The sequence below is a fragment of the Zalophus californianus genome, chromosome 17, assembly GCF_009762305.2.
Source record: "Zalophus californianus isolate mZalCal1 chromosome 17, mZalCal1.pri.v2, whole genome shotgun sequence".
NCBI classification, from domain to species: domain Eukaryota; kingdom Metazoa; phylum Chordata; class Mammalia; order Carnivora; family Otariidae; genus Zalophus; species Zalophus californianus.
The window spans coordinates 47,538,767-47,563,733 of NC_045611.1; the positions used below are offsets into that span (position 1 = coordinate 47,538,767).

The window sequence follows — 24,967 nt, forward strand, 5'->3', positions numbered from 1 at the left end:
GCCGAGGCGGGAACCCAAATGTCGTTTTTGATTGGCAAGGTTTGGGCCCAGGGGCGTGACTGACTCTGATTGGTCAAGCTACTGAGTGTACGCGCGGGATTGGCTTGCAGGAAGACAAAGGCGGGACCAGGAGAGGAAGCTTTGGTAGTCGACTCTCAGAAACGTAGGAGGCGGCTCTTGCGGGAGCTGCGGCTCTGTTGGTGAGTAATCTCGGGCAACGGCGGCCATCGACGCCGGGCGAGCGGAGCGCTTGCCGCCTGGGCCTTCTCGCGCCTCGTGTGGGGAAACTGCCTTCCCGCTGCGCGAGATTAGGGCGCCTTAGAGTCGTGTCTTTCCTTAACTGACTCCTACTCCGGGGTTTTTTCTCTTGGGCCGTCCTTTGAGCTCGTGGGCCAATGGGGTTCGCCACTTAGGACGCTCCGCCTACTGGGTCGCATAGAGCATCTTGGGACCCGTAGTAAACCTCTCGAGATCTCCCTTTACCACGCGGGGGAGCGGAGGCGGTCCTCCTTTCGCTTTGTTTTCCAAGCTGTGCCTCCTTCCCGCCTCTCCTGACTTCCTCCTGGAAGGAAGATCCCTGAGCAGTCCGCTAAGCCCGCTTTGGGGCAGAGGATTTGGAGAAACCCAGGGCTGAAGTTACCTTTTTTCCTTCTTTCAGCTCTACCTCGGCATCTCTCTCCATGGCAGTTCCCGAGACCCGCCCCAACCACACTATTTATATCAACAATCTCAACGAGAAGATCAAGAAGGATGGTGAGTTCTGGGGATAGTCCAGACTCCAGGTTACCTCGCACGAGCCGGCCCCCTCTTCCGTCCCCCCGCATTCACTTCTCTTCCTTCGCTTTCTCAAGCCAAACCGTCAGTTAATCCTTCAGCCTTTGCACACACTGCTTCCTGTGTCTTTAACGCGCCTCCAGTCCATCTTGTACTCTGGCCATTAGCCTGGTCACTGTTGTTCGTCTTTGAAGGTTTCAGCTCTCAGGACTCCTCCAGAACCCTTCGGCGTCCCCTTACCCCTCAGGTGCCTGCCTCTGACTTCCCAGAGGCCCTGGACATGTCCCGCTCAAGCCCTGATGGTTCTGGGCTGTTACAGGGTTGTCTGCACTGGTGTGTGAGCTCCATGAGAGTAAGTGCTGGGATGGTCTTGGTCACCGTCATGTACTCAGTGATCAGCCCACGATGGAGGTGTTTGATTTCAAAAAGGAAATGAAATAATAGTAAGATGGCTAACACCATCATCAGGTACTGATATATGTACATCTTTATCAAGTTAAATTCTCACAACAGTCCTTCAGGAAGGAGCTGCTACTTCTCTCTCAGATTAGGAATCAGACTCAGGTGATGTGACTTGCCCAGGGTCACACAACAAGGTCAAGTGGTTGAGGCCACCAGTGTGGAATTCTGCTTGAGAACTCGATTCTTGACATTGGACGTATTTTTCCATTTTCTGTATCACCTTTATTGAATTTCATTTTCTATATTTGAAAATTGAACAAAGCCCTGGTACTTTCTTTGCGTGGATGTTACATGGATTACATTAGCCAAACATCCATGCAGTGCTTCCTTTTATGGTATCCAGTCGTTAGTAAGGGCTGGATAAAATTTATCTCTTACTATCCCCTTAAGAAAATTCTTGGGGTGGGGGTGCCTGGGTGGCTCAGTCGGTGAAGCGTCTGCCTTCGGCTCAGGTCATGATCCCAGAGTCCTGGGATTGAGCCCCGCATCAGGCTCCTTGCTCAGTGGGGAGCCTGCTTCTCCCTCTCCCTCTGCCTGCCGTTCCCCCTGCTTGTACACTCTCTCTCTGTCAAATAAATAAATAAAATCTTAAAAAAAAAAAAAAGAAAATTCTGGGGGGGCTGGAGAAAATTCTCGGGGAGAACCAAAGGAGTTTGCTGGAATTAAGTTTGAGCTGTTGAAGAAAACCAGACAAGCCATGTAAAGCCCCTTGTGCTTTTTTTTTAAGATTTTATTTATTTATTTGGCAGAGATAGAGCAGGAGCACAAGCAGGGGGAGTGGGAGAGGGAGAAGCAGGCTCTCCGTGGAGCAGGGAACCCGATGTGGGACTTGATCCCAGGACCTTGGGATCATGACCTGAGCCGAAGGCAGACGCTTAACCATCTGAGCCACCCAGGCGCGCGCGCCCCCCCCCCCCCCCCCCCCGCCTTGTGCTTTTAGAGTATCGTGCCCAGCCAGTACTCTATGGTGCTGGGGAAACACTGGTGACAAACAGTCCTGGTCCCGCCTTCATGGGGCCACAGTCCGGTGGGGAAGGCAGACCTGCTTCCAGACAGCGGTAGCCCAGAGTAGCCAGGGCCGTGACTGGGGAAGCATAAGCAGAGTGGTCAGGACTGGGATGGGGCATCCCGACAGAGGGGTTTGTTCTCTCTCATAGAAGAGGAGACATTTCAGAGAAGCCTTCCAGGTAGGGGAAGCACAGCGTATATGTCGTGGTGAGGGAGAAGAGTGTTCCGAACATGGGCCAACATGTGCAGATGTCAAGCGGCAAAAGAGAACCCCGGGCCATTCTGGAAACGACAAGCAGTTTTGTGTGACTGAGGCTTGTGACACAGGGAGAACCTTTCAGTGAGCAGTGCACTGATGGTTCGTGGGATCTTGTGGGCGGGTGGGCCGTTAGACTTTGTCCTGAGGCCATCAGGGAGCCAGGTGAGGGACACAGTCTGGTGTGAGGACAACGTATGGAGGGTGAACTTGAGTGGGCAAGAAGGGAGAGAGGCCCAGAGTCCAGGGGAATGACCGAGGCCCAAACTGGGTTCATGGGGGTGGAGAAACGCCAGAAATGGCATCAGGAGAATTTCTGGCAAATTTTGCCAAAACACCTTTTGCTTCCCTCTTTACCCCACTATTTTCTTTTCTTCCCTCACCTAGTCTTTCAGCAGGTGTCTTCAGCTCAGATGCCTCCTTTGTCTTTTTTTGCTGTTGTTGTTGTTTTAAGGATTTTATTTGTCAGAGAGCAGAAGCAGGGGGAGGGGCAGGCAGAGAGAGAGGGAGAAGCAGGCTCCCCGCTGAGCAGGGAGCCTGATATGGGGCTCAATCCCAGACCCTGGGAACATGATCTGAGCCAAAGGTAGACCCCCAGCTGACTGAGCCCTGCAGGCGTCCCTCAGATGCCTTCTTTGCATAAGATTGTTTTTTTTCTGTCAGGTGTGGTGGTTTATTTGTGAGATACGGTGGCATGGGGTTCAGATGGACTTGGGTCCCGGTCCCGGGTCCCGGCTCCCGGCTCTGTAGCTTCTTCGCAGTAACTTCAGGGCACTCCTGAGCCAGCAACAAATCCTCTGAGTGCCTGTTTTCCTGTTCATAAAATTGAGACCGTTCTGGTCACTGTCTCACGAAGTGGTGGTGAGAACTTAGTGAAGTTTTTTCCGTAAAACATTTAGTGGTCTCTTTTCTTCATGCAAATGTTTTCGGTGAAGCATGGGTGCTAGAGTCTGCACTGAGCCTGGGGCCACTGCAGAAAGCCAATTGGAGGGGTTTGTAGTTAAGGATAGCCAAACAAGGAAGCCACTGTGATGTCAGGAGGTGGGAAATACCGCGAAGGAAAAGCAAGTAGGGTGCCAGGAGTGGGGAGAGTGACAACGGGGCACCTTTATTAAGACAGGATGGTCGGGGGAGGCCTCTGAAGTGGGAACACTTTTTCTGAGACCTGGGTGACTAGAAGGAGGCAGCATTCATGCATCAGGAGAAAGGTCCTTGTGGTGGAGGCAGCAGCCAGGGCAAAGGTCCTGAGGCAGCATCCGTGTACCAGCCCAGGAAAGGGCTGTGAGGCCAGTGTGACTGGAGATAGGGGCGGTGGGGTGGCAGGTGGGGCGACCAGGTTGGGGAGGTTGGCCAGGGCCACCTCACACAGGCCTGGGTCAAGGTGCTGGTGACAGGGAAAAGCACACTCACGTTTATCGGGCATTTGTTATGTGGGCCTCCTGTTCTTCAGCAGGAGGTACGGGTACCCTCCGTGCTCTCAGAGGAGCCCCCACAACCCGCCCCTGCTGCTGTTGCTGGCCCTCGAGGGGTTCCCGACCTGTGGCAGCATGTCAGGTGGCTGATGGTTTCCCTCCTGGGCCTCGCTCGGCTCTGAAAAAAGAACTCAGCCCCCAGTACAAGGTACCGAGACCGCCAGTCACCCATGGGGCTCTTCCCTTCCTCCCCCTGCAGAGCTGAAGAAGTCCCTCTACGCCATCTTCTCCCAGTTTGGCCAGATCCTGGATATCCTGGTTTCCCGAAGCCTGAAGATGAGGGGCCAGGCGTTTGTCATTTTCAAGGAGGTCAGCAGCGCCACCAATGCCCTGCGCTCCATGCAGGGTTTCCCCTTCTACGACAAGCCCATGGTGAGTGCCGTGGCAGACTGGGTGGGTCTGGACCCCCTGTCACTTGTAGTCCGGTCCCCTAAAGTCGGGAATCTCTCTGGCTGTTGGTCAGCGTTCCCTGTTCTTTGTATTAGGGCGGGTGGGGGGGGCACCCAGTGACCGAGGGAGCCCCCAGCCCTGCCCTTTCAGACCCCAGACGGTGACCCAGAGGGGCCAGGGCTGGGCTAGGGGAAGTGCGCAGATCTTGGGGGGCTTAGGAGAGGCACTTCACCCAGTCTGGGGGTTCAGAGAAGGCTTTCTGGATGTGAGGCTCAAAGAAGAGGGACTAGCTGGGGGAGGCGGGGGAGAGAGTGTTACATGACCGGGAGCATTTGTAGTTGAGGCAGTGGGTCAAGTCGGTTTGGCTGGAGCGAAGGGTGGGTGTGGGCTGGGGGTGCTTGGGAGCCATGGAAGGGTTTAGGGAGATGCCTCTGGCTGTTGGGGAGAGTGAATCAGAGGTGGGAGGTTAGGGGAGGCTGGGTGTGAGGGAGCCCCGGCCAGGACCAGGGTGGGGGCCATGAATGGGTAGAAACGGGTGGGTTGCAAGGGTTCAAGAGACCCCAGTGGACAGCCAGTGGGGCTGCATTCTGGGCAGTGGGGAGTGGCTTACAGTTCCCACCCTGAGCTAGCATTCCTGCCGTGTCACTGGCAGCCATCTCTGGTTCTTGGGGCCTTTTTCCTTACCCCTCTATCGGTGGAGTTTCACCTGGTGGGACTATGCCTCCTGGAACAAACTCCCTTGGGGAGGCCACAGCCAAATGCTGGTGTGTCCAGGTGCCAGGTGGGTCACCTCCCGTGGAAGACAGTGGGCCCCGGGAGCCGTGGGGTAGCCTGGAACCCTACCGTCCATGTGGAGGGGGCACTGACGTGCCTGCTGTCGCCTCGGGGTGTGAGCCCAGACTTAGCGCGTCTTCCATTGCTTTTCTGGAACAGCTGGGAACTTGCACTTGAAGTATAAAGATCATAGTGTTACCGTGTTGGTCCTCCTCCCCCGCGCCCCAGATCACCACGCGGAGCACTGCAGACGCTCACGCGTGAGGGAGTCTGTCAGGCCTGCCTTCGGAACCTCTGCCCCTGCCTGCTTCTTCCTCCTCCCCTGTGGCTCTCCTGGTCTCTGCTTGGACCCCTGCTCCCCACAGGCTCTTCTCCATGTGCGGCCCCAGGGCTGCTTCCAGCACACCCGGGAAATCTCCTCACTCCCTGCTTGGGACACTCCATGGCTCCCAGCTTTTCCCAGGGAAAAAACCCAAAGTCCTCCCTCCTCATCCCCGTTGATCTTGAACATGCTGCACACCTTGTCTACTGTTCCCTTTGCTAGAACGCTTTTTTCCTCGATCTTCCTCTCTGTCTCTACACCGGCGTCGCTTCACGGAGGCCTCTCTTAGCCACACTCTGAAATTTTTGATTCTTACCTTTTTTTTTTTTTTTTTTTTTTTAAGTAGGCTCCACGCCCAGCCTGGGGCTTGAACTCGCAACCCTGAGATTGAGAGTCGCATGCTCTGAGTCAGCCACTTCTTAATCTTTTTCATCGTGTCTTTTTCATTGTGTCTTTCTCAGAGTACAGCATGAAGGTAGGGGCCTTTGTGGGCTCATTGCTGTACCCCCAGAATAGAGGTTCTCCATAGACCACTGAGCATGAGCCTGGGGGTCTGAACTCTTGTGTGATTGGAACCCCCCTGCATGGTGTTCCTTTCCTGGCCCTGTTTTCTTGGGCTTCTGCCTTTGGCCCGATGCTCAGGACTGTCCCGTCGTCCCTTCAAAATCCCAGCAACCCACTGACCAGCGACTATTCCAAGCGCTTAAGCTCATTTAGTCCTTACAGTCATCCTTTCGAGTGGGAAATCTCCACAATCCCCATTTTACAGATGAGGATGTTGAGGCCAAGGGATTTCCATAACCTTACTCACCGAGCCTCTGGTACAGGTCTGCTTTTGCACCCAGGCAGTTTGGCTTTGAGATCGACGCTCTTCACCCTTCTGCTCTCTGTTTGGCAGCGCATTCAGTATGCCAAGACTGACTCGGATATCATTGCCAAGATGAAGGGCACCTTCGTGGAGCGGGACCGTAAGCGGGAGAAGAGGAAGCCCAAGAGCCAGGAGACTCCAGCGGCCAAGAAGGCCGTACAGGGTGGGGCAGCCGCCCCCGTGGTGGGGGCTGTCCAGGGGCCTGTCCCGGTAAGCCAGGGCCCAGAGATGATGCCCTCTCCCCATCAGGCCTGCCTTAGCCTTGTGGCCTGGCTTGTGGGCACAATGGGTGGGGGAGGTGTCTCCTTGGGCTTCTGGCCCCCTCCCTTTCCATTTCCTTCCAGAACTTGTGCGTCTCTCTCTGAGGGATTGCGCACTTGGGTGATGGACTCTGCACTTGGAAACGCCTCTGTGCTTCCCCGACTGTTTTTCAGGAGCTTTCTCTCCCTGTGTCTCTGTCCCTTGGTTTCTTTCTCCCCTTGTCCTTAGTCTTGTTGTCTTAATGTCTATGCAGAAAATCCAGAGCAAGCCATGAACCAACTTTTTTGGATTAATTAGTGAGTTTAATTTATCAGGCTCACCAGAGAGAAGGTCAGTGTGGAAGAAGTCAGTTTTATTTCTTAGTGCTTGCAACAGACAAGTAGACTCTAAATTTAAAAATAGCTCAGGATTAAATCCAACGAAAGGTGTGCAAAAACCACCTACTAAAAGTACAGAACATTCACTGAGAGAAATGGGAGGTGAATTCAGCAAATGGACAGGCGACTCAAAACTTGTTAAGATGCCAGTCCTCCAGATTGGTCTAACACTCAGCACAGTTCAGTCCAAAGTGCCAGCAGGAATTTTGGGGACATTGGCGGTCCGTTTGCGCAGGGCTGTGACAAGGCAAGGCAGGTAAGGAGAATGAAGCTGGGGGGCCCGCTGTAGGCGTCAGGATAATGTGACATTGGCCTCCGGGGATGGAGATGGACCAGGTGGCAGAAGAGAGTCCAGAAATAGGTCCACACAGGCATGGTTTCCCAGCTGGTGAAGGCTCCACCGAGGTCCAGTGGTGAAAGGACTTTTTTTTTTTTTTTTTTGCTAATAAATGGATGAATTGAATGTCTGTGAGGCAAAGAATTAGTCTTACCTCAGTTATATAAATTAATTTGAGGTGAATCGTAGACCTCGGTGTGACAGCCAAAACAATAAAGCTTCTAGAAAGAAACAGGAAAATCTCTTCATGACCTTTGTGAGGGCCCGGGAAGTAGAAACGCCCTGTTTTCTAAATAGAATCGAGAAAGCACGAAGTACTTCAGAAAAGCTAGACGAATTGTGTCTGCTCCTTACTTCTGGGTCTCCACATTGGCTTTTCTGCCCAGGTCACACACTGTTTGTCCGGCCTTCACCAGTGCCAGTTCACTTTCTGTCTGGCGTCAGCAGCAGGCCCGGGGTTCCTGCCCAGCTTCCCCCTTTCTTACCCACTCCCCTCTTCTGCACCCAGCTTTTTGTCTACCTTTGAGTCCTCAGCTGTGGTTCCCGTGCCACCGGCAGCCCCGTCTCCCCTGGGGGCATGAGCTGTGTGCCTTTGGGCTGGCTCCCTTCCATTTCTCTCTACATCTGCCCTGTCCAGCCCTGTCCATCTCTGGCTTACACTGTCTGTTCCTCTTTTCTCTGTAGGTCTCTTTTCTTCCCCCCCCTTCCCAAGGAAAGTATAACTGCTCATTACAGTGTTTACTTCCACTTCTTTTGTTAACAGTCATTAGCATTTTCCAGTCTTTTTTTTTTTTTTCCTCCTATAGTGATGAGCGGTTGGGTCACGTTGGCTAGTGTTTCTACGTTAAAAAAAATTTTTTTTTAAGTTTCTAGTTTGATATCCGCCCTGAGCCTGGGTCAGTTTTGCTCCATCCATTTTCCTTCGGGTGACCGTTGTCTCCATGGGTGCCTTGGGCTCTCTCCGCTGTGTCTTTCACACCCTGGATCTCCTGACACCCTCTGGTCCTCTCTGCCTCCTGCTGACACCAAACCCGCCCCACTCAGCCCTGCCCTCCCTCTCTCCACAGGGCATGCCCCCGATGACCCAGGCGCCCCGCATCATGCACCACATGCCTGGCCAGCCTCCCTACATGCCGCCTCCTGGCATGATCCCACCTCCAGGCCTGGCTCCTGGCCAGATCCCGCCAGGGGCCATGCCCCCGCAGCAGCTTATGCCGGGGCAGATGCCGCCTGCTCAGCCTGTAAGTGTCTCCTTCTCCTGGGGTCTCATAAACAGCTAGAACATGGGAATAGAAAGGGACGGGTGGGGGTTCTGTTGTAGGGAAAGAGAAGGATTGTTGGAGGAGCTTCGGTGAGGGTGAGGCTGGAGCGGCGACCAGAACCTAGTTTGATTCGGTGAATTTCTGTGGAGCACCCGCTGATGGATACAGCAGTGCTCTTAGTGGCTTGTAGGCTGGTGGGGGCAAGGTGGTGTAGACAGGCAACATCAGCGATGTCAGGTGAAGGGGGCAGAAAGAATTCAAGCGGGGTGGGGGTGGGAAATAGGAAGGCACTAGGTCCTGCACTAGACTCATGGGCTCTGTCACTTCCTTGCAGCTTTCAGAAAATCCACCAAATCACATCTTATTCCTCACCAACTTGCCCGAGGAGACCAACGAGCTCATGCTGTCCATGCTCTTCAACCAGTAAGTGGGGCCAGTAGCTTTGCAGGGGCCAGAGGGCAGTGGCCAGGAGATGGCACCATGAGGGGGGCCAGGCCTCAGAGTTCTGCTGTGGAGCCTTGAGCCTGCTTAGAGTTTGTAGGCAGGACAGTGACTAGAGGCCTAAAAGGTGGAAACTGAGGCCAGGCCCACAGCCTGAGGAGGTATGGTAGTGGCAAGCCTAGGGTATAGCAGTGCGGAACCTTCCTCGACTTTGTGAGGGGTGGGAGAGTCCCTGGGCCTCCTCTTTCCAGCCTCTAAATCAGAAAAGTGCTTGGTGTGTATAAAATAACGGCAAGGTGGCATCGAGCACTGGCTAGAGGCCCGAATTGTCTGCAAAATCAAACTGCGTTGGTGGGGGATGGGGATGATTGAAACCTCATGTGCTGGTAATGGGGTGTAACCACTGTGGCTGTTGCGTTCAGTGAAGCAAGGGGAATGTGCTCACCTGGTGACCCTGCTTCTGATCTTAATATCCTAAAGATATTCTCAAGGCGAGTCCCAAGGGATATGGATGGACCTCATTCCTCCGGGTGGTGGGGAGTTGGAGCCAGCCTGGGGAAGAGGGAGAGGTCAGACGCGCTACTCGCTGTGGCCTGCTCTGGGGCAGTTGGAAGAATAGAGCAGCACGGATAGTTCTTTGTAACACAACAAGGAATTTTGAGAAACTCCGTAAAACAGAAAAAAACGATATTGCACGTATATCCTTCTGTAAACCAGTATGTACTTTGTAAGAACAGCGGCAGAAGAAAGTGTACCCAGCAAGCAGGAGGATGGTTGCCCAATGGGGAAGGAAGTTAGGGAAGAGAAGGGGGAAATGAGAGAAACAGCGGATCAGAAAGTCAGGGTAGTGTTTATTTCTGGAACGGAGTGGGTGGGTTATGATTGGGGAAGGACATGGGGGCAGTGTTCTGTTTTTTTTATTTTTTTGTTTTTCAAAGATTTTATTAGAGCGCCCAGGCAGTGGGAGGGGCAGAGGGAGAGGAAGAAGCAGACTCCCCGCTGAGCAGGGAGCCCAATCCGGGGCTTGATCCCAGGACCCTGAGATCATCACCTGAGCCGAAGGCAGATGCTTTGCCGACTGAGCCACCCAGGCCCTCTGTGTCCTGTTTCTTGATCTAAGTTGTGGTTGCGTAGGCATAGGTGCTCATGTTAAAATATTTCCTTAAATGACACGTTTACATTGTGTGTACTTGTTTAGGTTAGGGTTCCTCAGCTTCACACTGTGTGCATTTGGGGCTGGATAATCCTTTCTTACTGTGCATTGTAGGATGTGGAGCGGTGTCCCTGGTCTCTAGGCTCCCGATGCCAGAACATTTCGGGGGAGATGCCAAGTCTGGATCCCTGAGGTTTTCTTCCCTTCTTTCAGGTTCCCTGGCTTCAAGGAGGTCCGACTGGTCCCTGGGCGGCACGACATTGCCTTTGTGGAGTTTGACAATGAGGTACAGGCAGGGGCTGCTCGTGACGCACTGCAGGGCTTCAAGATCACCCAGAACAATGCCATGAAGATCTCCTTTGCCAAGAAGTAGCACCTTTTCCCCCTGCCTGCCCCTGCCCCCTGTTCTGGGGCCACCCCTTCCCCCCCTTGGCTCAACCCCCTGAAGGTAAGTCCCCCTCGGGGGCCTTCTCAGAGCCGTGTGTGAGTGAGTGGTCGCCACACAGCATTGTACCCAGAGTCTGTCCCCAGACATTGCACCTGGCGCTGTTAGGTTGGAATTAAAATGGTTTTTTTGAGGTTCGGTTTTTCACAACCATTTGTCATTTTTATTTTCTTGTTCTCTGTGCCGCCTTTTCTTGCACATCAGAATATTCTGGGTGTTTGGACCTCTTAGCAGGCTGGGGTTTGCAGCCTTGGGAGAAAACAGAATAATGTAGTAACTTTGTCTAAGCTTCAGGCATCTTTACTAGTTTGGAAAAATTTCTGTTTTGTCTACATCAGCATTCAGAGCAGGAAATTGAAACCCAGGCTGCCATGTGCAGTTGGGCAGGTTGTGTACTACACAAGGATGCCACCCACCTTTAAGGGGACACTATTTGTAGATTCGTATGTTTTTTCCTAACCTGTTAGAGTGTTAAGAAAGGTTTTTCTTCGCCTTTTTTGAATCTTCACAAAAATGCCTTCTGTCATAGCAACAATCCCCAGAAATCACGCTAGATACTTCAGGAAGAAAAGGAAGGGAACTGGGTGCTCAGGAATTCATTGGAAGGATAGGAGGAGTGGTAGCCTGGGTTTGAGACACTTGAGTTGAAGTTTGCAATCTCTGATTGAGCTGCAGTCTGGACTTCAGGAAGGCGCCAGTGCTGCTGATGGAAGTGCCCGGCCCACATGGGAAGCCACCGACCAGGGACAAAGGATGTGGCCACTTCAAACACCGCTAATCTTCCCTGCTGGCCACCCGCCAGCCAGGATCCTCGGGCAGGTTCCTGAACCACGTCCTGCAGTCCTCTGGCTGCAGGGGAATCTAGGAAATGGAGTTTCTGATTGGACGGTCATGTAATCTACCTGAAGCTATGGATAAGATGGGAGATCAAAGGAGGGACCTTCTTTAGCAGTCTCTTAACAAACCTGATTCTGGAAAAAAAAATTTTTTTTTTTCAAAGATTTTATTTATTTATTTGAGAGAGAGAATGTGGAGGGGGGGCAGAGGAAGAGGGACAAGCAGACTCCCTGCTGAGTAGGGAGCCTGACAGGGTACTCGATCCCAGGACCCTGAGATCATGACCTGAGCTGAAGTCAGACGCTGGACCAACTGAGCCAGCCAGGCGCCCCTGGAAATTTTTTTAATTGACTCAAAAATACATATATTGCTTAAGACCCTTTCTCAGGTCATGTACATAGAAAACTGAGATCATTTGCCAGAAGCAGAAAATTGACCACAGAAATAAATGTTAGAAGAGCGTTAAATTCTGTCTGGTCATCTTCCATAAAGGCTCTAAGCCCAAGCCTGCTCCTGCTATGCTCTTTTCTGTTAAAGAGGAACATCATCCACGTTTGCAGTGATACTTAGAGCACCAAATACAATCTTTCTCCTTGTAGGATCTGAAAGACTGAAAGGAGAAAGGGATTGTTGTCTGCTAAGAGGCAGGCCTTATTGCCGATGGCAAGTGGAAACGCCTCGCCCACCACACTGGCAACCACAGGTTCTGTGGTCAATAGATCCTGGTTTTTATTGTCTGCCTGGTGGACCCCCTAGCTGTTTCCCATGAGCAGCTGATGTCCGGACTCCGAGCTTCATTTTCTTCCCGTGTAAGGGAAGAATTCCTGTATGGTAGTACTGTGGTATTCATGGTTGACACACGCCACCACCACCAACACACACCCACTGTCAGGCCCCCAGGAGGCACTATAAACTCAGCAAATACTTGCCGAGTACCTGTCGTGCTAAATACTCTTCTTGGCACAGGATGCGCAGTGGTAAATGAAATCGACGAGCTAACTGCAAATACCGTGTTCTGATAAAACAACTGGGGTGAAAAAAAAAACAAAACGGGTGATGGGGCTGGGGAACAGTCCCGGGTGATCAAGGAAAGCCTATCATCAGACGTGACTGGAGCAGGGCTGTTTCTCCCATCCATGGTGGCGGTGCTGAGTATTGGGTGCGTGGAAATGGCTGAGGTCCAGGCTTTGCCCCTGATGAAATCTTCCCCACCCTCAAGCCCATGTGCGCCCAATCCACTTCCCCCTCACAAAAGTTTGGACTTGAGGCCATAGGTGAGAATGCCCGAGGCCGGGAGATGGCCACCCAGGAGAATGACTTTGGGCACGGGGATCATTGGAGACGCAGTTTTAGAGGTTGAGACTTGAGTTCAAATCCCCCCTCAGTTTTCTCCTGACCTTCAGCAGCAGACAACTCCACGCTCAGTGAGTGACGGGTGTGAGCCTGGAGCCAAATCTGGCCCCTCCGTTCCCCGGCTCTAACCTTGGGCAAGTTTCTGAAGGCTGTCCCCTGCCATTTCCATGGCGAGTGGGGTTATAACAGCCCTCTTAAGGTGATGCAGAGTGTCCCTTTGAGTTAAGATAAAATTTAGTGCTGAGTGCTCTATTAAATAACTGTTAGCTTTCCTGGTCCCTATTTTAGTAAGGGGAGGCTCTTAGAAATCGCTCAGCCCAGGTCACCCAGTCAGGAAGTGGCTTGTGAAGATAAATAAGGATTATGGTAGACCATTGCTAGCCGTAAGCCCCAGCATAAAATACTTGGTTCTTGAGAGTGGGGGCTGTGCCTGGCGATCAAAAGGCTGCCTTGTTCTGTCCTTGAGCACAGGAAATTCCAAGGTAGTTTCTGTACTAGCTCCCTGTTTTCTGTTCTTGGAGGGGGCAGCGGAGGGGCCCAGGTACCCAAGCAGCCTCAAGAGAAGATGGGATTAAATGTCTCAACCTGCCTGTCTGGGCCTCTGATTGTTGAGGAGGTGGGGGGGGGGGTGGCTGTCACTTGGAGTGGCCTGGGCTGCTTTGGGCCTATCTGGGCGTTTCCTTGGGCAGGCAGCCCTCACCCTGTCCTTGAAATGGTTCTGGCTGGGTAGCAGCCTCTAGGTGTTGTGGGCGAAATTTGGGACTGGTTAAGGGCGGAGACAGGACCAAGAACACAGGTTTCCTTGTGTTGCTGGAGAGAGGGAGGGCAGAAGGAAATTGGAGACCCCATTTCCCCCTTGGTCACTCTCTTGCTTGGAGTCCATGATGGCTGGGTTGCCAGTGTTCCTCGGTGTCGTTTTGCTGTCTGCCTTCCCGGGGCCTAGTGTCGGGGGCCGTGCCATGCCCAAGCTGGCTGACCGCAAGCTCTGTGCCGATGAGGAATGCAGCTGTAAGAGTTGGGGGTTGGGGGGCCTGGGGGCTTGGGCTGCCAGCCCATCTGGAGGGTGCTGTCATTCCCTTCTATTCCTTCCCCAGACCCCATCTCCATGGCCGTGGCCCTTCAGGACTACGTGGCCCCTGACTGCCGTTTCCTGACCATACACAGGGGCCAAGTCGTGTATGTCTTCTCCAAGCTGAAGGGCCGAGGGCGGCTCTTCTGGGGAGGCAGTGTGAGTCTTGGGAGAACAAAAGAGGAAAGGATGTGGGGCTGGGGTGGGAGTACACCCTAATTTTCCACCCAAAGGGAAAATTTGAGGGGGTGGACTGAAATAGTTTGGTGTGGGGGTGGAGCCAGGGGTATTGTGATCTACTTGGTTTTTACCTTGTTGAGCCATTATGGGGCACCCACTCTAGTACCAGGCCCTGTTCCAGACCCTGAAGATACAACAGCGAATGATCCCTTTTATTCTAAAGGAAGGAGACGAGCCATCAAAAGGTATCAGCAAATACGTGCTCCTCTGAGAATTAATACACACTGACTGGGTGGCTACTTCCAAGTGGTCAGGGAGGGCCTCCCTGCGGTGACTGTAGGCTGAGATCTGAGTGACAAGGATGGAGCCAGCCATCTGGGGATCAGGAAGAAGAAAAGTGCTATGATCTTCAGCAGGAACAAGTTTGTCATCTTCCCAGACCCAGGCTTTGCATTCTTCCTCTCCAGGTTCAGGGAGATTACTATGGAGATTTAGCTGCTCGCCTGGGCTATTTCCCCAGTAGTGTTGTACGTGAGGACCAGACCCTGAAACCTGGCAAAATCGATGTGAAGACAGATGTGAGTGTCTTGGGGGCTGGCAGGGATCCAGAGGGAGGACCCTGGGGTTGTGATGATGGACAAAGATACTTCTGCTTTTGGCTCCCTGGCAGCGTAGCTGTGTGCGCTAGGACAAATTCCCAGCCTCAGTTTTCTTATCTGTAAAATGGGGAGTGATTTTTAAGTCCCTGTCAGATTGAGAGGTGCAAAGATCAGGGGGCTCTGGGCTAATTTGCATAGCACGTGTTTGGCCAAACCTGGCCCCTGCCGCTTACAGCCTTTGCTAAAACTACTAGATCCTTTGTGGTGCGACCGCTGGTTTTCTCCCCATTGTTTTCCCTTTCTCTTTTTCAGAAATGGGATTTCTACTGCCAGTGAACACAGCATACCACTGTCCCTGCTGTTTTTTTCTTCAAGGCTTTATGCAAATATATCAGCCAAGTGCAAAATGCGGGTCTCTGTGATCTTTCGGGGGGAGCGGAAGGAGGTGTAACAAAGGAAATGTTTCCCCAGGTTCCTGAATTTAGCCAGTCAGCCCCCTGACTGTGGTAACGTCAGTGGTTGCTAGGCAGAGTTCCACAGACTAAAAGCTCTTTGCTCCATGCTGGGTACCGGAGGTGGGCTCCTAAGCTTAGATATCACACACAAGCAAATGAGAAGGCGGAATAACCCGAACAGCCCGGTTGCAGGTTTTAGTGTCCTCTCTAGACCTCCCTCCTACTCTCCAGTGGGAGGGAGTTGAACTATTGGGAATGAGCCAACCGGACCATGAGGAAGACATAAATCACAGAATAGAGGTTTTCGTGGAAGATCATCTGCAAAGGGAGGTGGAAGGTGAGCCTGCGCGTATCGCCCCCACCCCCGAGTTTTCGTCTTTTTTGCCTTTGAGGTCAGAAAGAGCGCTCGCCAGCTCAATGTCCGCTCTTCTTCAGGGTCTTTCTGTCAATCCTGTCCATGCCCCCTTTGCAGCCATGTCCCCGCCCCCAGGTCCGCTCCTACCCAATCCAGAGTCTCGACTCTTCACCCGTACTCCTGACCAAATCCGTTTCTCAGCTCTGCTAAACATCTCTGTACGGTCCATTCCCACTTGCTCCGCCAATCGCTCGTCTTGGTCCCTCCCCCACTAGCCCGTCCCCTCTCACGCCGCCAATCTGCGCCTTTTGTCCCGCCTCCTGGCCGTCGAGCTCGCCAATCCTTGCCTTAGGGAAGCGTGGCCTGGTATCCCTCAGCCCTAGCGGGTCGCGCCGTAGGGGGGTGGAGGCGGAAGTGGCGGCGCCGGCCCCGGGAGTAGGAAGGAGCCGGGGCTGCAGCCGGAGTGGAGCGGCTGCCAGCCGAGGAGCAGGCGCGGCCGCGGCGCCATATTGCGGCCCCAAGCGGCCGCGACCGAGTCATGGCCGAGACTTACGGTGAGGGTGGTGGGCCGAAGTCGGGGTCTGGGGTCTGGGCCCAGGGAGGATGCGGCCTTTGGGGAGTGGGGCGGGGCCTTATGTGCCAGGGGGCGGGGTCTGGCATGGGGCAGGGCCTAGTGGATGCTGGGAGGGGTTTAGTGGGTCCGAGGCTGAGCTCCATCGATTTGGGCGGAGCCTGAGGGTCTGGTGTGTGGGTTAAATAGATCTGGGGCGGGATTTGAGGCAGCCGGCCTTGATGGACCTGCTCAGGCCTGGAGGGAAAGGGTGAGTCTTAATGTGTCGGGGCGGAGCCTGAGTGGATGGGGTGGGGCTGACTGTGTGAATGGCAGGGCTTGAGGATGGTGGGCTGGGAGAACCCTGAGGGGATGCTTGTGGACCCCGGGACTGCTCTGGCTTGAGAGGTCTGCAGTGGGGTTGGGGATGAGTTGTCCTTGAATTAGGTGGTGGGAGGGACTAGTGGCAAGGGGTGGGGCTTAAACTTAAAAACGGGCAGTACCTTGGGTAGAGGGAGGGACGGAGGAACCGAGAATTGGAAAATCTGGATGGATGGATGAAGAGGAGGTGGGAGGACAGGGTGCGGTAGAAGCAGCAGTAGTTTAAGAGTAAGGAGCTACATTCCTTCAACAAGTAGAGAAAAGCCGAGGGAACAAGTGTAAAGATCCTGAGGTGGGAACCAGCTTGCAATTTTCAGGGAGTAGACTGAAGTCCAGGGTGGTAGGAGGTGAAGTCATGAGGGGCAAGGGCAAGGCTGTAGTCCTCGATAAGATGGCTCTCAAGAGGCTTTGACAAGGTAATAGCTAAGCTTTTGAAGTCTGGAGCCAGTTGACTTGGGTTCGAATCCCAGCCCTGCCCAGCTATGGGATCTTGGGCAAGCCAGTTAACCTTTCTGGCCTCAGTTTCCTCATCTGGAAGATGGGGATACTTATTACTATACCTCCCTCTTAGAGTTTTTCTGAGGAATAAGTGAGCTTGCTGTAGTAAAGAACTTTAGAACTGTGCCTGTTACATGGTAAGCACTGTATAAGAATTGTCTGTTATTGTTACTGTTGCTCTGTTTCTGCCTGTGTCTGTTTGTCCCCTTGTAACTACGATGGTCTCTCGGTTTCCATGTTTTGCCCTGTATCATTCTCTCCATATGGGTTTCCCTGATCTTGGCTCCATCTGCTCAGACTTCCTCTTCAAATTCCTGGTGATTGGCAGTGCGGGAACTGGCAAATCATGTCTCCTTCATCAGTTCATTGAGAATAAGTGTGAGTTTCTGGGAGTGGTCCCGGGAGCACTGAACTGTGGGCGTGGGCATGGCGGGGGCAGGGGCAGGGCTGGCTGCCTGGCCCTCGCCTTTGCTAGATCCTTCTTGATCCTCAGTCACCCCAGCAACGAGAATGGTTTTGTACAGGCTGAGGAGGCCTGGGAGGACAGGGAATCTTCTGAGCCCCTGCACTGCCTCTTCTCTCCCTCCCACTCGCAGTCAAACAGGACTCCAACCACACAATCGGCGTGGAGTTTGGATCTCGGGTGGTCAACGTGGGTGGGAAGACTGTGAAGCTCCAGATTTGGGACACAGCCGGCCAGGAGCGGTTTCGGTAGGTGGGCTGGGCCCCCAGGGGAGAGGGGCAGAGGAGAGAGGAGAGAAAAAGAGAGGGAGACAGGGAGTCACAGAGCTGTGTGCAGTCACTTGGAGATCTGACAGGAGCACAGAGACATTGAGAGGGCAGGCAAGGCCGAGGGAGAGAGACAGAGACTGAGTGCAGGTGCCTATAGCCAGAGAGAGCAGGCGTTCTGGAGAGAGAGCAGGGGTCCTGGAGAGAGAGCAGGGGTAGCGAGGGAAAATGAGGTTGAGAAAGAAGCATAACGAAGGGAGAGACCCACAGACCCTGGAGAGACTGCAGTAGACTGACCCATATAGCTGGAGGGATGGAGACTTGTGCCTGGGGAGAGGTGTTTGGGATGAGGGCAGGGGACAGAGGTGGAAAGAGAGAGATTGAAAGAGAGGGAAACTAGAAAAGAGATACACTCAGAAAGAGACAAAGAAGGACAGAGACTGGAAAGAAGAGCAAGGGAAGGTTGATAAAGAGACACAGAGAAAGAGGTCAGAGCTAGAGACCGGGAGGGTGGGACAGGCAGAGCCAGAGAGATGGAGAAATGGGTGTGTGTGGCGGAGGGGAGAGAACCATGTGGGGCTCAGCATGCAGTATGTCTTCAGGAAATGGCTGCAGACAAGGTGGTAGATGCGTGGAAACCCCGAGTCTGAGAAACAGAGACAGCGAGAAGAGGGACATGAGGAACTCAAGTCCATGGAGAGGTGTGGGCCTGGGCCAGCACGTAGAAGCTGCTAAGTTAATATTGGTGTGTCGATCTGCTGTGTGAGCGAGACAGGGCGAAGGGTAATGCGGCGTGTCCTGGGTTTGCAGTACGTGCTCAGTGAATGCTTGTGGAATGATTGCCCGAGTTCGAGGAGGACCCAGACAGGTGGCACGGAGATGCAGGCTGTCGGCCACCCTGGGAAGGGTGCCTCCCTGAGACATGGCAGGAGAGGGACTAGCAGATGTCATCAGAGCACTTGGCCAGGACTGGGCAAAGGGGAGATGGCAGGAAATGAGGAAGGAGCGAATGCATGAGAAATCAAGAGTGAGGATGAGAGAACCAGAGCCAGAGCGACAGACAGACCGACCTAGGGAATGAGAGAGACACACATAAGAGAGACAGACAGAAAGACACAGACCAATAAAGAGATACAGAAAGACAGGGACACACAGAGAGTCAAAGACAGGGAGAGACTCTGACAGAGGCAGACAGACAGCTAAGGGAGACAGAGATTGAGGGAGACAGAGAGAGACCAGCAGAGAAGGAAATTGTGAGACCAGACTGCCGACAGCTTTTGGGGGGATGGGCCAGCAGTAAAGGGGGGGCCTCCGAACCACAAGTCTCTCTCCGCAGAGGGGGGCAATCTCAGGGCAGTTGGGGGTGACTGGGTCCCCCTGGCCCCACAGGTCGGTGACACGGAGTTACTACCGAGGGGCAGCTGGAGCCCTGCTGGTGTACGACATCACCAGGTGGGTGCACTGAGAGGGTGGGGCAGGGCCTGGGCGGGGCCCCTATCCTGTGCCTGCCTCCCTCCCTCCTCTCTCCCTTCTCCATAGCCGGGAGACGTACAACTCACTGGCTGCCTGGCTGACGGACGCCCGCACGCTGGCTAGCCCCAACATCGTGGTCATCCTCTGTGGCAACAAGAAAGACCTGGACCCTGAGCGTGAGGTCACTTTCCTGGAGGCCTCCCGCTTTGCCCAGGAGAATGGTGAGGACCCTGTGGTGGGCCAGTGGGGGAGGGGCCTCAGCAGAGGGGCGGGGGCTGTTCACTGCGGCCTGTGGGCCACCGGGCTGTCTGTGGCTGTGCCTAGCCAGGGAATGTGGAGATTGAGGGTCTGGGTTCAAATTCAAGTGTTGCCACCTGTGAGCTGTGTGACCATTCTGGTCCTGTTTCCTCATCAGGGAAGTGGGAATCACAATGCTTCTGCCTCACGTAGCACGGGCTGGTTAAGGGGGTCAGGCACTGGAGAGCCCTCCGCACTGCCTGGATGCTTGATTAATGTTGGCTGCTAAGAAGGTTTTGACCAGTGCAGGCTGTTGGCGTAACGTGGAGGTTGCAAACTCCGATGGCCCGAGAGGACAGGCCTGTTTTGTGAATAAGGGAGATGGGACAGGGTAGACCCCAAGTTAGCAGGCACTAGCCTTAGGGGCATGGACAGGACCGACAGCCACATCAAAAGGTGTGTGAGTATAAACTCATTTGAAAACTTCGTGTTGGCCAAACACCTACTAGCTCAGGGTTTGTCCGTGCCCCACCAGTTGGTAACCTCCAGATTTGGAGGATGTTTTGCCAATCCGAAAGATGTGGGCTTGAGTCCTGTCTCTTACTTTCTGTGAGGCCTTGTCATGTGGCTAAAGGGTGGACTGTGGTGGGCCTGGGCCTGTCCTAGATGGTGCTGGGGACATAGCATTAAAAACACCCTGGGCCCAGCTCTCGCGGGCTCACAGTCCAGTGGGTGGGGAAGGGAGACAGGACCCTTTCCAGATAGTGACAGCCCCGAGAGGTCAGGGCTGGGATAGGGGAGGCACAGGGGGCTGTGGAAGCCCAGGGGGCGGGGAGGGCACCTGATCCATGCGGGGAGGTCAGGGAGAACTTTCTGGAGGAGGAGGTGTGTAGGTGGGAACCGCCTGGGGAAGGGGCCCCTCCATGGCAGGGCAGCAGCCTGGGCGAGGGCCTGGAGTGAGGGCAGAGGTGGAAGCCTTGAGGAGCAGAATGAGACGTGGCAGGTCAGGGTCAAGGGGCGGGTGGGGACTGACCCGAGGCCTTGCCCCCAGAGCTGATGTTCCTGGAGACTAGCGCCCTCACGGGTGAGAACGTGGAAGAGGCTTTCCTGAAGTGTGCCCGCACCATCCTGAACAAGATCGACTCAGGTGAGGCCCCTGACTGCCCAGAGTGGGAGCGGGAGCGGAAGGCAGGGCCCAGAGGTCCCCAGGGGACCAGTCCTGACCTCTCCCCTGCCGCCCCCCTGCCCCCAGGCGAGCTCGACCCCGAGAGGATGGGCTCAGGCATTCAGTACGGGGACGCCTCCCTCCGCCAGCTGCGGCAGCCTCGGAGCGCCCAGGCCGTGGCCCCTCAGCCCTGTGGCTGCTGAGACGTGTGTGCGGAGCCAGGTGGGAGCCTGGGGCCCGGGGACGGCAGGGGTGGGGGTCCTGGCAAGGGGGACTACGGAGCAGAGACAGAGACATAGAGAAGGAGAGGCGATGAGAGAAAGCGTGAGAAAGATGCAAAGACAGTCGAGTGAAAGGAGCCATCGTCCTGGCCTCGGGGACGTCCTTTCCATCTTGCCACCAGCTTGCGGCCCTGGATCTCTGACCCGGCCGTTCATAATTCAGCAAATATTTATCGAGTGTCCGCTGTGAGCCAGGTCCCGTTCAAGCGGTGGGCCAAACAGACAACCCCTGCCCTCGTGGAGCCAACATGCTCTTGGGAGGAGACAGGCCACAAATAAGACATATGAGAAAACGACATGGCGGTTAAGAAGATAAGAGCCATGGAGAAAAATAAAGGCAAAGCGGGGGTAGGGAGGTGAGGAGTGGAGATTTTTGATGATGAGGGAAACCCTCCCTGAAAAGGTGACATTTGAGCAAAGACCTTAAGGAAGGGAATGGGGAAGGGGGGGGGGTTCATATGGGTCCCTGGGGGACGAGTGTTCTAGGCAGAGAGAACAGCCAGTGCAAAGGCCCTGAGATAGGGGCATGCCTGGCCTGGATGAGGAAGTCCATGGAGGCCAGTGTGGCTGGAGTGGAGTATGTGTGTGCACTGGGAGGCGGGGGAGGTGAGAAGGAGTTGAGGTCAGGGGTGGGGGGAAGCAGATGGGATAGGGCCTTGTCCATAGGAGGTTCTGGGTTATGCCATGGGTCGGATGGGAGCCATGGGAGGGCTTTGAGCAGAGAAGGGACAGGACCTGCTTCAGGTGTTCCCAGGATCCCTCTGGCTGCATAGAGGGGAGAGGAGGGGGTGGGCAGGAGTGGTTGCTGAGAGACCAGTGAGAGACTACTGCAGAGTCAGGCTGAGAGACAGTGGTGGACAGTGTGTGGGGGGGGTGTTGGCGGGCAGAAGAGGGACTGAGACGTGGCTAGGTTTGTATCCTCCCTGGTCTCTGTCTCCAGTCTTGTCCCCTCTTGATGTAGCCACTGGGTCTTTCTCAAGCACAAATCTGATCCTGTCCTTCCCCCGTTTAAGACCACCCATGGCTCCCAGGGTCCATGGGACAGAGCCGAAGCTCCTAGCCTGGTGTTTGCCCTTGCTAGCCTCACCTGCCTCAACTCACACCTCTCCCCACCACTCAGGCCGCTGCAGATACTCTGAAGTTCTTCCCATTTCTCTGGGTCTTTGTTCATGCTGTTCCCTCTGCAAGGAACACTGTTCCTTTCCTCTCTTCCCTCCTCCCTCTCCTCCAGGAGGCCTTGCTTCCCCTATGCTTGGTCCACACTCCTTGCTGGGCTTGCAAGGTCCTACAGGATGAGGTCCCATCCCAAACTCTTCGAGAGTGTGTATGTCTTGCCAATTCTCCCCTGTGCTTTACGCCCCTGCCCCCCTCCACTGCTTCTAGCCATTGGCGGCTCCAGGGTGGCTGTGGGGAAAGGTGCTCAGACCTTGGATATACTTTGAACATGATTTCCTGATGAATGGATATGGCATTTGAGAGAGAGGAGTCAAGGGTGAGTGTTTTGGGCAGCCCTGTTTCCTTCATGCATCTGCATCTGCTGTGCCTCAGCTGGACGTGCTGGTCCTCCAACCTCCTTTCTTCTGCCAACTGCCCCTCATTATCTGGTCTTTGCCAAAATGACTCTTCCTGCAGGATACCTTTATTGGCGTCCCACATGGGGTCCCTACCTCTAGCCGGGTGGTCTCACAGCTGCCCCCTACTTTTTAAAGCATTCAGCTCTGAACGCTTGATCAGTATTGTGTTTCTTCCCCATCTGAGAAGGGAAGGAGGTGACAGGTCAGAGATTCCAGAGCCGGGCTGCCTGGGTTTCAACTCTGATTCTGTCATTTCCTATCTGCGTGACTCTGGGCAAATTATTTAACCACTCTGTGTTCTTGGTTTCCTCACCTGTAAAATGGGGCTAGTAATAGTACCTACCTCCTCTGGGTGTTGAGAAGATTAATTACATTAATTCATGTAAAGTCCTTAGCACAGGGCCTGACACTTAGTAAAGACCTGATAAATGAGGGCTGTTTGTTATTTTTCTTTTTACTATCCATTTTAAAGAGTCTGGGCTTTGTAGAAATGGATGGGTATGTATTCTTCACCGGAGGGCTTAGTATAGCATCCATTTCAGAGTTTGCCCTCAGTGAATCAAATGGAGTAAGACAGCGCTTTTTCAAACGTTGTTGACTGCAATCTGCAGGAGAAAATACATTTTATATGTCTCGATCTGATACAGTTACACACACATAAAGCTGAAACATATTTTCCTAGCACTAATATTCTTTTGTTGTTGTTGTTGTTGTTTTTATTGAGGTGAAATTCACATGGCGTACATTAGCCATGAAAATGTTCCAAAACATTTTCGTTGCCCTAAGGAAACCCCATACTCATTAAGCAGTCACTCTCCATTCCGCCCCTGCCCCCAGCCTCTGACACCCACCAGTCTGCTTGCCGTCTCTATGGACCAATACTCTTATTACATATGATGCCCCTCTGATATTTTCTATTCTATTTTACTCTATTTCATTGAAAAATTGCCCGAGGCAATTTTTTGGCAAACTGATTTCCCAACCCACTAATGCAGTGCTGCACGTTGAAATCACCTGGAGAGCTTTAAAAGAGTTTGATGCCTGGGCCTCACCCCAGAGATTCTGAAGTGATTTCCAGATTTCTAGAAGCTCCCAGGTAATGCTATATGTAGCTGAAGCAACAACCACTAACTGAAGGTGTCTCCTCAGTTTGGAAAACACTGGAATGAGCCAGGGCAATCCAGGAGCATAGAGGGACACAGAGATGCCAAGGTGGGGACATGAAATTTAGATACTAAGATATCCCTCTGCAGACTTAAGGGGTCAGCTCTCTGAGACAAACAGGGAGATGCAAGGCCCTCAGAGACAGCCCCAAATTACCTGCAGACGAGAAACAGAAAATCAGACAATGTAGAAAGTCTGGAAGAAAGAGAAAGGTATGGACAGACACACAGGAGGGCAGGAAGATACCCAGAAATGAGACAGAGACACCAGCCAGGCAGACCCAGGGTCCCTTTAGTTCACCACACACTTTTCTTTCAGCTCACCCGTTCTCCAGGACCTGCCCTGCCCTTCTGGCTGGGGCCCAGATCCAGGCCCTGGGAGGCCGAGCCCCTCACCTGTCCTGGCCCCAGAGAAGCTGCCCCGCCACCTGTCCCCCTTCCCTGGCCTGGTGGGGCCTGGCTGAGGGGCAAGACTGAGCCACCAGGGAAGGGGGAGTCCATACCTGCTGCTGCTTCCTCTGTCTTGGCTAACCCCTGTCCCCCTGGAACCCTTAACCATATTCAAAGAGTTCCCAAAGCCTGAGACCAAGGCATTTGGCCCCAGCTCCCCGCCATTGCGAGTACGTGTTATTTATTGCCTGGAGGCCTGTCCAGTCCCCACTCCACCCCCATAAAGCATTGTTTACACCTGTGTCTTGGCTTCTGTTATTTTGGGGGGATGGGGAGGGAGGGGAGACAGAAGAGGTCCCTGATGGAAGAAGAACCACGTGTCATGGTGTGTGGGGGTCATGTTTCTGGATTGGCTGTGGTGTGAGGGGACACCATGACTCAGGTGGTGTTGTGGACGGAGGCTGTAACCTCACCGTGTTGTGACAAGGCATGCTGGGGGCCCGCCTGTGTAGCACTGATGTGCTGTGCTTGTGACGTGTGTGTGACGGCATCTGTAGGAATATGTCCTCATTGTGTGTGTGACACTGTTGCTCGTGACTACTTTGTGTCCTTGGTGATTGTACCCATGAGGCTGGTATTTGGGACCAAGTCCAGGGAATGAAAATTCAGGCCTATAGGTGATCTCCATGCATCTTTGGTGCTTGAAGGTCCCAGGCAGTGTCTGATTGTTGCGTGTGTGACTGTGCGTTTATGTCCCTGAGGTGTGTGTGTGTCTTGTGTGAATTTGGCACCCCTGATACAGCTGCGTGTGACCATGAACCCCGAGTATGCCCCTAAGGACCTTGTGGGCCTTTGTGCAACCCTGACCTGTGCATACTTGAGACCGGTGTGTATCTCTTTTGTGTCGTGATGAACTGACGAAACTCGCAAGTGCTCTGCCAGGGACAGGTGCAGCCCCCTCAGGGCACTCCCAACTTCTCTGCCATCCCCAAGTCAGCAGTAGCCTACCCACAGGGTAGGCCTGAGCCCTTGAGCCCCCCCAAGACCCCCCGCCGCCCTGTAGGTGGTGGAGGGGG

General features: G+C 53.8%; 3 protein-coding genes across 6 annotated transcripts; all 3 read left to right on the top strand.

The window, feature by feature from the left end:
• The first annotated feature begins 72 nt into the window (after positions 1 to 72).
• On the top strand, positions 73 to 10,752 carry SNRPA (small nuclear ribonucleoprotein polypeptide A). The gene is made up of 7 exons (XM_027620328.2): positions 73 to 200; positions 659 to 753; positions 4,172 to 4,344; positions 6,357 to 6,536; positions 8,369 to 8,542; positions 8,898 to 8,986; positions 10,371 to 10,752. Exons 2-7 carry the CDS (start codon positions 681 to 683, stop codon positions 10,528 to 10,530), a joined length of 849 nt encoding a protein of 282 aa, XP_027476129.1. The 5' UTR covers positions 73 to 200; positions 659 to 680; the 3' UTR covers positions 10,531 to 10,752.
• A 980-nt stretch (positions 10,753 to 11,732) lies between these two features.
• MIA (MIA SH3 domain containing) lies at positions 11,733 to 15,218 on the top strand. Of its 2 annotated transcripts, none has more exons than XM_027619269.2 (4): positions 11,733 to 13,800; positions 13,887 to 14,020; positions 14,509 to 14,619; positions 14,953 to 15,218. In XM_027619269.2, the coding sequence occupies exons 1-4, from the start codon at positions 13,674 to 13,676 to the stop codon at positions 14,974 to 14,976; spliced, it is 396 nt and encodes a 131-aa protein (XP_027475070.1). In that variant the 5' UTR covers positions 11,733 to 13,673; the 3' UTR covers positions 14,977 to 15,218. The 2 variants fall into 2 exon arrangements, with proteins under 2 accessions (XP_027475070.1, XP_035581123.1); XM_035725230.1 differs by lacking the exon at positions 14,953 to 15,218 and adding an exon at positions 14,205 to 14,286 and having other exon boundaries at positions 14,509 to 14,598.
• A 603-nt stretch (positions 15,219 to 15,821) lies between these two features.
• Positions 15,822 to 24,194, top strand: RAB4B (RAB4B, member RAS oncogene family). 3 transcript variants are annotated; one of them, XM_027620036.2, is made up of 8 exons: positions 15,822 to 16,004; positions 17,177 to 17,257; positions 17,476 to 17,590; positions 18,998 to 19,060; positions 19,148 to 19,302; positions 20,370 to 20,465; positions 20,571 to 20,705; positions 23,821 to 24,194. In XM_027620036.2, exons 1-7 carry the CDS (start codon positions 15,989 to 15,991, stop codon positions 20,684 to 20,686), a joined length of 642 nt encoding a protein of 213 aa, XP_027475837.1. In that variant the 5' UTR covers positions 15,822 to 15,988; the 3' UTR covers positions 20,687 to 20,705; positions 23,821 to 24,194. The 3 variants fall into 3 exon arrangements, with proteins under 3 accessions (XP_027475837.1, XP_027475835.1, XP_027475836.1); XM_027620034.1 differs by lacking the exon at positions 15,822 to 16,004 and having other exon boundaries at positions 17,128 to 17,257; XM_027620035.2 differs by lacking the exons at positions 15,822 to 16,004; positions 23,821 to 24,194 and adding an exon at positions 21,777 to 23,811 and having other exon boundaries at positions 17,128 to 17,257.
• Positions 24,195 to 24,967: the final 773 nt, after the last annotated feature.